Below are 10,302 nucleotides of genomic sequence, written 5' to 3'. Positions count from 1 at the left end.
TGAACTCAAGATTGGTGACCGTGTGTTCCTCGGTGAGCCGTTGAACTACAGTCGTGTCTCTCAGAATCGTGGCAAGCTACTGCGGCACCATTCTTGAACTGGGCGGCATCCTTCATGTTCTTGAATGGAGGGAATAGGGACCAGTTTCTAACGGCAATTTTGTTTGCGGGGAAGAACAAAAATGCAGGTGTACTCAAACTTCAAAAGTCCTGTTTTTATGGCCAATAACAAATCCAGGATTTTTATACTGCAGCCTAACACACCTGGTTCATCCAAGCCACACAGTATGATGGACTTGGCCAGGATAAACATTCCCCACAATATGTTGCACAAGCGTCGCTGCCACCACAAGGTGCTTTGGAAGTCAAACAATAGCAACAAGAGCCCGCTGAGTTTTTCTTTTTACTCCAAAGGCATTTATTTTTTCTACAGTATCCAAACACAAACGTTTACAAGATCAGTATAGTACAACGACGTCCACAATATGCTAACATCAGACGCGAAATGGATTATACAACACAAGCCCCAGATGACGAGAGAAAGAAGACTGTAATGTGAAGAACCACCGGACCACTACGGCCACCGCTGTTCCCGCGCGGTTGTTGTGACTGCCCCAGCAGCAAAAATGACAAGGCACAGCGTCTCCCTCGGCGCAACCCCGCCAACCACCCCCTTTCTACCAGGTTGACCCGTGTGCGCTTTTCACAGCAGACCGTCCGTAAAAAAGTAACAAGTACCGTTTAACTCGCACGTCGAGTTGTGGAGCAATATTTTGTAGTTATCTCCAGTCGACGCCCTTAAAAGAGAGCCTCGTTTGTACTGTCCCTAAGTTCAGAATAAGTCTTGCCGTTCTTAATGATAGCTTAGCTTCCTCGGAGGAATAATTCAACACTGGCAACTGTAGCAACTTGGTCTTCCACTTGGCTCAACCTTCGTTAAAATGAAACGGTATAAACAGCAGCCACGAAACGACTGCGACCGCAATGTAAAAGCAAGCAGACTATTTAGAAACTAACAATCCGATGTGAACTAGGCACGAGGTAGCTAATTTCTCACTTCTCTGTTCACGCAGTCTTAGAGCACACTAAAATAAGTTGCCCCACACCAGTTTCCCGACAACTTCAAACAAAACACGTCCCCCTAGCAAGAAACAGCCCCGAGGCTTTAAAACAGGGTCACCTCAGAAAAGCACACACAGCACTGGTCAGGGGTGTCTGGACGATTGCAACGCGAGGGACACGCATGGTTCGCAAGATTTGTTCAAAACAATCAGAGGCCTAACATTTTTTTCTCTTCTCTCCTGGACATTGTATACCCAACTAGTGATCGGGATACAGTACTGGGAGCTGAAGCGAGACAAACGGTGAAGAAGGAAAGGGCGGTGGAAATATGGCAAGAAAAGTACTTTGTTCAAAACAGAGGCATCTCAAGGTGTATAAGTTAAATCACGCACGCGAGAAGAAGAGTTAAAGAGCAGAAAAACTGAGAACAACAAGTAGTTTGCCCTTCGCAAACTGATCACTGCAGGGTAGAATGGAGTGGGCTTAAGCTCTGCCAGACGTCACTTCCTTACAAACAAGATTTGTGCAGAGTAAAAGTTTAGGCAAATACTTCAAAAATAGCATATCGCACAGCACCAATTTCATTACTGCAACTTACGCATGGAGCAGGTGTCGAACACCCCACGCGGACAAAATTCAAGAACTCGCACTCCACCCTGCAGTTATCAATCCACGCAGGGCACCACCCTCTTAGCTCCCAGCAAAGTCCTAAAAAGAAGACAGATAAATAAAAACAGTTGTCAATAACAATAAAAAGAGCAGTGTTCCTCACTGTTACAGCATTGTGTGAAGCTTTGTGACAAAAATTGACACGTCTGGGCCTGTGAATGGTACACTGCTTCCTATGGACAGGTGATTTAATGGCCATTTACAATGGATATATCCAAGATCCAATTTGAAAAAACTCGACGTATCAAAAAACCGCACGTTCACTCGCCACTGCCGTTAACATCCTATCTTACACGCTCGTTAAATTTATTATTCTCGCGCTATGTTCACAGACAGCCCCCTTCTCATTTTTAAAAGGACCAAGGTAATCAGCCAAGGCATCGCGTAAATGCACCAAAACTGTACACCAACAAAAACAGGCTGGGCAAGAGGTCAGGCAAGGCTCAACGGCAAAACCAATCGTGATGTAACAATGCCCCGGTACAAGTTGCCCGTACAACCATGTTCCCGCAATTGCATTGCTGCCACGACAAGTGTTTGCAGAAGAAGACACCTTCCACAGACAATCTTCCCAATGCAAAGCCAAAAAGAAACAGAGAGAAGGAGGGGAGGCAAGGAGCTGTGCAGAACCAGCACAGCGGCCTTCATTGGGCCCTCTGGCAGCCTTGCGAAAAAGCCAATAGAAGTTACCCCAAGAAATCTACACCCTTTATTAACCTTTCCTCCTTTATGTATATACACTAACAAAAGCCTTCCTCTGCACCCAGTTCTTAAATGCCTATCTATCTACAGTTTGCTCCCAGGGCTTTTGAAAAAAGAAAAAAAATAAGACGGGTGGAGCAGCGAAAACAAAAAGAGAAACTGGGCAACCTAGCGACGAGAAGAAGAAGGGGGCGCCAAGCCAAGAGAAACCAAGGGTTCCGTGAGATGCCCGAGACGACGAGCGCCCAAGCAAGCTCTGTACAAACATTTACAAAGGGTTGGTGTACCTCGTCATTCATAAATAGGTTTTTGTTTCTATGATACAACAGGTTAAGCTCGTCAGCATCTCGCCTTTTCCCTGGGTGGTGGTGGTCACGTGCAAACTTTACAGGCCACATGAGACACTGGAGGACAACTGCCGTCGTCAATCTGCGGTGAAAACTCTTTCCCCCCCTTTTAAAATACGCGCGAGAAAAAAAGAGGTAGAAAAGAAGAGATGGAAAGAGGTTCGAGAAAGGGCCGTGAGAAAATAGGTAAGCACGGGTCCTAGGTCGTCATGCTGGCTGGCTGCGAGAGCGTTCAGAGAGGTTTTGCAGGAGTGGTCTGTACTGGATGCCAGTTGATATACCAGACTCAACCCCCCCCCCCCCCCCCCCCCCCCGAATGTCTAAAATTATCCTTTACACTCTCTTTACAAGCTGAACAACAGGGCTTATTAAATTAGAATGGGCTTGAATAAAAATTTTGCTACCAAGACAAAGGCATTAAAAAAAAAAAAAACCGACAGAAGCAGCTATTTTATTTGAAGTTGAGTTAGAATTTAGTGTCCAACGACATCAACTTTGACATCAGTACCTTATTTCATTTGCAGCAAAAAGAAGAAATTTGCAATGCCATTAGGCGTGATCGATGTCATTCAGGCTTAACAGTTCTCACGCAAAATTCAAGTGATCTAGTGGTGCAGTGAAAGCAGAGACGCAACTCTCGGTGTACGCAGCAGAAGGCTGCGTAAACCATCAAAAAATAATAAAAAATTAGTTTGTCCTTTCCGTGGACCTCTACAGGCTGTGTAAAGCAGCGCTAAGTTTGTCCATACGATATTTACAAAATGCTACTCGATCCCTTCCTCGGAAACGCCCCGATCTCGCGTATGGTATTCTCAAACAGCAGTACCCAGTGCATGCCGCAACTCCAAAGCCTCCCTCAACGCACTGCAAGCCGCCTTCGAAATTTCCGTTCTATACGCAGCGCCCCCCCTGGGGAGACGCAGTCAGTGATCACTGTAGGCGACGGCTCCTACAATAGTTTGCTCTGCGGTGGAAGCATTGGCGATAAAAATTATACAATTTACATTTGTACAATTTGCTAAAAGAATGGTGTAGAAAAAGAAATACTGGGGACACATCTGTCTGCTGTGGTGGTGGTTGTTGCTGCTGCTGCTGAAACGTATGTAAATATTTATATATATATATATATGTATATATATATGATACACAGTGTTGAATGTGGCTTACACACACAATCTAGAAGTGGTAATAGTGAGTGTCTACAGCTTTTAAACTATAGCCTCTCGCTGCTGCTTCCCCGCATTTTACAAAAAGTGCCAAAGAAAAATTGCGCAGAAACAAAAAAAAAAAAAAAAAAAAAAAAAGGAAGTCCTTACGGTGCTAAATTCCAATTTCCCCGCCACCGTAGATGGAAAAAAGAAAAAAATATATATAATTAAGGGCAACTGAACACTGTACACTGTAATTACAATTACCACACACCAAGCCTGACTAAGCCTCGCTTTCTTCAAAACAACAGGCACACAGAAAAAAAAAAAAAAAAAGCAGAGGTGGCCATTCTTAACTTTACACGTGGCTCGTTAAGGAAAAGTGGGGGCATGCGTTACGCGCTGTATATATTTATACAGATATATGTATATAGTGCGAGAGCGACTACCTGACGGAGGGAGGGCATAAAGGTATGGCCAAAGAACACACAACGCCTCGCAAGAGCGCATGCACACGTTCAAGGGAATTATTACATAGATAATACATACATACACACATATACATATGGCTATGCAAGGGGACCGCTGGGGGGGGGGGGGGGAAAACCCACGGCGGGTAAACAACGGTTCAAGCACAAACCAAAGCCGCCGCGTTCGTAGCCGCGACAGAAAGCCAACAACCCTCCCAGTCCCCCCAAAAACCATTAAACATAAAAAAAAAGTGCGACCACATGCGCAAGGAGTGGGCAATGCGCTATCACCCTTGCGAAAAGTGAATGTTAGGTGACACAAGGTGATGCAGGTGCCCAGAGAAGGTCAATAATGATATTAAAAAAAAAAATCTGGACAAAGTTCACCTCAAAAGCTTTTCTTTCCAAGCGGCCCCAAAACTCACTGGAGGCACGGTAACACTCGAATCGTTTTGTGGCTGCCTCAGGTTTTCACTGCTACCTCTTGCGGTACGCTCCTATTGATTCGATCCATGGCACAATAGACAATGCGGTGCGCTCAAGCCCAAATGCTTTCGCCATATTTCCTTCAAAATTATCACCTTTCTTCCAGGTATAGACTGTTCTACCACTTATCTTTCGATTTCAACAATCCATACAATTCGGGAAAAAAAAAAAAAAAAAAGCAGCGTACACCACAGAACATGCAGGCACTCTACAACAAGACGTAAACTAGCACAACGTCTCCGGTATTAAATTAAGCAATGCGCAATGACTTGAATGCTCGACTGTAGTAAGCAGCACAACAGCTATGGAGGAATGAGCACGATGCGCAAAAGGCTAAAACAACTAGCGGCTGTCAGGAAATGCGTCCGCCTGGCTTTTGGAGACTGCTCGAAGCAGCACAATTGTGCTTTAGTGCATTGGCTGGGTGGAGCACGGTTGACTTTTACAGCAGACAGCAAGTGCCCAAGAAACGGTCACCCTGCCAGGCTTCAGAAATAGCTTCGCGGTGTCAGCGCCATTTATTCAGACGTGCTTCAAATGTGCAACCATCTTCGAGCATCCAGATAAATATGTATTGCTTAAAAAAGGGCCTGAAGACAGTCTCTGTAGTCACACAGGGGGACGTTCATGCAAAGCAACAACAAATGTTCCAACTATAAACTATTTATAGAAAAAGAAAAACCCACTAAGTGTGTACACAAAAACCACATGCAAATTCATACAGGATGTTCACCAAATTGAGTTTGCAAGTCTAGCCGACCTGAAGTGGAGTAGTAGGGACAGCGCAATAAATCGCTGTGGTGCTTCTACTAACATTTGGCTATGCACACGTTTGTAATTATAATAAAAAAAAAAAGAAGTGCGGGGGAATATACATATGTTCAGTTAAACAACACTCTTTACACAACAAGCAGGAGGAAATAAATAAGCTTCTCACCACTGAGATCGCAACTAAAGTGAAAAAACCTTTAAATACAATCCCCGAAGCAAAAAATAATAGACCTGATTCCACTCGGATAGCGTTACCACAATTTACCGGCTGACAAAAAAGAAGTAAAAAAAAAAAGGTGGGGGAAGGGTTGAGGGGTAAAAATAATACCCATCACTCCCTCACACAATAAGCGATCCCAAGTATCTAGAGAAAAAAAAAAAACTGACACCACTACGTTTACACAGCTGCTATCTACAACCCCAGAAGGAAGGCAATAAAAACAGTCAGTTCAAGACAGCACACACGATCGATAGCGAGGGGTGGTTGCCTCCAGGCAGACAGACAAGACCGCAAGTATCGTAACATTGTTAGTTTTCCTCGTGTAATTTACAGCAATGTACATAATGGACAAGTTTTTTTTTTTTCTTTCTGCAGGCGGAAACGCCTTGTCACGATTCGCTTTTTACACTTTACAGTGTCCTAAAAACAGTCGACTTGTGGGAGGAAGAATGAGTGTGACAACTTTCGTTTCCCCCTCTCCCTACAGAGGGGGAGAGAGAGAGGGGGAGGGGCTCACAATCACCGCGCTCGCTCCCCAAAAGTTTAACGAGCGGGCACCGTGCCTACTGAGCGAGTATAGGCACACCACTCCCCTCCGCTGTGCGATTCTCGCCACAGCAATGACAAAATTTACAACGTGGGTGCCCGCCTCTTTTTTTTTTTTTTTTTGAAGTGCCTGCGGCAGAGACAACAATGTGTGCGCTTCAGAGCTCCAAATTTCCAAACTATACACAACACACACGCAAAACCACAACTGCTGCTAGCCCGCAACGGGGAAAGCCGTAAGGGGTGGGGAAACGCGGCACAAAGGCCACCGCTGCCTTCCAATGAAGAGTCTCGGCAAGCCAACAGTCTGGAGAAGAGCGGGATGAAGAAGGTGGACGTAACAAAAAAGCGCAGACAGCGTCTCTGTACATACAAACTGTCCGAGGATGGCTGTACAAAACTACAGAGCTAGGAAATGAAGCAACAAGCTCTGGGCAAGCAAGGAAGCCCAGCAGTAGGTGCTAAAAAAAAAAGGGGGGGGGAGGGGGGAGAGAGAGAGGGAGAGAGTGAACTGCACACCTTCTCAGCACCAAGTAAAGAGAATCTCCCCAGGCAAGGGAGAAAAAAAGGAGAAGGCAACACTGCGAAGAGATTTAAAAGCGAGCATTGATTGTGGGAAAACACCATCGGGTGAGGGGAGGTGTAAGAGGCACGAATCAAATTTGCAAAACTCTTGCCAGCTGCCTTGTCGTTAAAAATTCATGCCATGGGGGAGAAGGGGAGCAGGCACAAACACTACTGGCGTGGAGTCAAAAACAAGAGGCAGTAATGAGAGACGGAAGGGAAGGCGGGCAGAGTAGAAAAAGTCTGTACACGACGCGCAACTCCCACCCACTGGTCACGCATGCTCGACGGTGGTGGTGTGCACTGCAGATGGGTGAAATGTACAGATTGGCAACAACGAATGCAGGGTGAAAGCATGGATAGAGGCGCGAAGGGAGAGGGAAAAAAAAAAAAGAGCCACGAAACAGTGGAACTTCTCGCCAGGTGCTTAACAGCCGGGCCACACAAAGCAGGGGAGAGCGTGGGAGGAGGCTGACGCAGGGGCAGCGCTGCTTCAAAGATGGCACCCCCAGAGGCTGATGACAAGCGCAGGGGGGGAGGGGTTCAGCAGCAGGAGAGGGGGAGAGCCTCCTCCTCCCGGCGGCAGCGGCGGTCATCATCACAGGGCCCCGTTGGAGGGCCCCCCCTGCGAGGAGGAGGAGGCAGAGGCGGAGGAGGAAAGGATCTGGTCGCCGCTCTTGAGCAGGTGCTTCTCCAGCTTGGCCAGGATGTGCTTGCCGTAGGTGTACTTTCGCAGCGAGGGCACGTGCGGACGGATCTTGTGCAGCAGCAGCTTGCGCTGCGGCGGCTCGGCCACCTCGATCATCTTCTGGACCACGTAGTTGGCGTACTGGTCTTTCATCATTGTGTATAAGGCACTGTGGGGCCTGCAAGAGACGGGAAGGGAAGGGAAGGGAAGGTCAGGTGGGTGTCGAACCCCAGTACTCCCCTACTCCCCCCTCCCCTTGAGAGCAGGGCACTCACCCGTCGACGTAGGCGCACACCTCCTCGATGAGCAGGGCGCGCTCCGAGCGCGAGGCGTGCGTGACGCACTTCTCGACCACGTTGCTGGCAAACTTGTGCTGCGAGAGGGGCAGGACGCGGCCGCGCACGGCCGCCACGATGCGGCCCTTGTCCTCGGGGCGGCCGTGCTCCAGCACGTGCTGCACCACGTAGTTGCCGTACTGGTCCTGCACCAGCTGCTCTGTGTGCTGGTGCAGCTCCTCCAGCACGGGGCCCGTCTGCTCGGCCGTGCAGTGCTCCAGGATGCGCTGGATCACGCGGCAGCCGTACGGGTGCGTCGACAGCCCAAACACCTGGCCCTGGAAGGCGGCGATGACGAAGTGCAGGGCGCCGGGGTCCACGCACTCGATGCACTTCTGCACCACGTGGTTGCCGTTCTGGTCCTTGACGCACTTGAGCACGTGGCCGTCCAGCTCGCGCACCAGCTCCTTCTGCTGCTCAGGCGAGATGGACTCGAGGGCCTTCTGGATGACGCGGCAGCCGTACATCTGCAGTGCCAGGGGCAGCACGTGGCCCTGCACCTTGAGCGCCAGCGCCTGCTTCTGCTCGCCGCTGCCAAACTCAAAGAACTTTTGGATGACATAGTTGCCGAACACGTCCGTCATGAGCGAGTAGGCGGCCCCCAGGATCTCGGCGAACACGAGCTGCTTCTCGGCCAAGGTGGCGCGCTCCAGCTTCTGCTGGATGAAGCGCGAGCCGTGCTGGTCCTGTGAGAACTCCACCATGTGGTTGGCCAAGTCCCGCAGCTGCAGGTTCGGGTAGCGGTTGTTGCGGAAGTCCTCTAGCAGCCGGCTCCGCCCGGGGGGCTTCTCCAGGCTCGAGCTGGGGGTGGGGAATAGTGGCAAAAGACCATTAGGCTAAACGGCTCGCCTACGAACCCTCACTGCACAAGCACCACGCAGCGACAAGAGGGCAACTAAAAGAAGGTGCTTCAGAGCGCATCGTATCTCCACAGCTTTGGATCGACTGCACCACTGTGCTCTTCCCTTTTTCTCACCTGCATAACATGGTCCCACTCAAGCTGCTACTGTAAACGCTCTCTAGATAAGGCAGCCTATGGGACCACCCAGTTTTGAGTTCATATGACGCCCAAAGCTGATCACTCTTTTTACCCTGCGATGCTCCTTTCGTTTCTCACAAAGAACAATAGAAAAATTTATCCTCCCTTGCTAAACAAAGTTGAGGGAAGCGCGGCAGCTTTTTCGCATAAAAACCTTCGCTAAAAATGCATCCAATCGATCGTCACACCTTCGAAGACCCAAGTCGCAAACGAAGAACGAACCCACGCAATGATTTTTCCAGCACTGAGTAAACGCGTCTACGAACAATCTCAATGTATACCGATACGTGGATCATGAGGTAAAGGTATACTTTTGTACTCCTTCATGACTGATGCATTTATTGTTTTATCTAGAATCATTCCTCTCTTGCGATTTTCAAGTAACCGTTTTGGTATAATGAGAGCCCAGTTTCACATAACACGTGCACTGCATGTCCAGCGATGTTATTAGAGATTTTCTGTCGCCCAGACAGTCTATGGAAAAATGCATTAGTTTTTTTGACAGGACTCCATCAACCCCACTAAGAAAGCTTCCGCTTTAAAAACTGAGAACTTGTGAAGCTTCGGGTACCGAGATAAAGCTTGCTTGACAAAGTGTTCACACCGAAGCACTGGGCAAGGCTAGTTTACCGACCGTGCATGTTTACCATCTTGCACTGGCACCAATTTTGGTCTCAGCTCTCTTTGTACATTTACACTGGACGTGAAATTCCCTCGCAGAATGCATATTTATGACTCTCGTGCATGGAGGCCATTCACGGCACAAGTGTTTTAACCCTTTCAGCCCTGGATTTTTTATTTCAAGCGCAAATTGTTTTTACGCATTTTTCCTTACAGCTTTGGACATCAGAAGCACAGAAATAAAAAATTACGCCAATAGTGCAAGTATTTATCAATTTGCAGGCACGTAATTAATTAGGTCATTAGGCAATTAAAATTTTTCTTTTTTGTAAAAAAAGTTTTTTTTCTTTTTGACGGAAACACCATGACACCCTGATCTTACAGAAAAAATATCAAGCTGGTAATCCAAGTATTTACGGATTTATAAACATTTTGACGAACCGGAATTTCCGTCTCCTTACCCGCACGGTCGTCATATCCTGTGACCACTGAAGCTTCCTCTTTTTCATATCGTCCAGCCTCGCGAAATCTCAACAATGGTGGTGTCTATCGCAAGAGGCATACTTGAGCAACCCTCAGCCTGAAAACCAGCAGTTTTGGCTTCGTTGGTTAGGCGCTAGAGGATATTATGTGTT

General features: G+C 47.9%; 1 protein-coding gene across 4 annotated transcripts in view; it reads right to left on the bottom strand.

Annotated features, from left to right (window-relative positions):
- Positions 1–393: 393 nt before the first annotated feature.
- LOC144175099 (pumilio homolog 1-like) overlaps positions 394–10,302 on the bottom strand; it is a 56,774-nt gene continuing 46,865 nt past the window's right edge. For all 4 annotated transcript variants that reach the window (XM_077704169.1, XM_077704167.1, XM_077704170.1 and 1 more), the window contains 2 exons: positions 7,948–8,808; positions 394–7,850 (listed from right to left, as the gene is read on the bottom strand). In XM_077704169.1, coding sequence (XP_077560295.1) covers positions 7,583–7,850; positions 7,948–8,808 — 1,129 coding nt within the window. In that variant the 3' untranslated portion in view covers positions 394–7,582. The remainder of the gene's footprint in view (positions 7,851–7,947; positions 8,809–10,302) is intronic.

Source organism: Haemaphysalis longicornis, unplaced genomic scaffold (genome assembly GCF_048455015.1).
Source record: "Haemaphysalis longicornis isolate Haplotype H1 unplaced genomic scaffold, Haemaphysalis longicornis Haplotype H1 scaffold_3, whole genome shotgun sequence".
NCBI lineage: Eukaryota > Metazoa > Arthropoda > Arachnida > Ixodida > Ixodidae > Haemaphysalis > Haemaphysalis longicornis.
The sequence above is the reverse complement of the archived record's forward strand: the minus strand, read 5'-3'. Positions and strand labels throughout refer to the sequence as shown.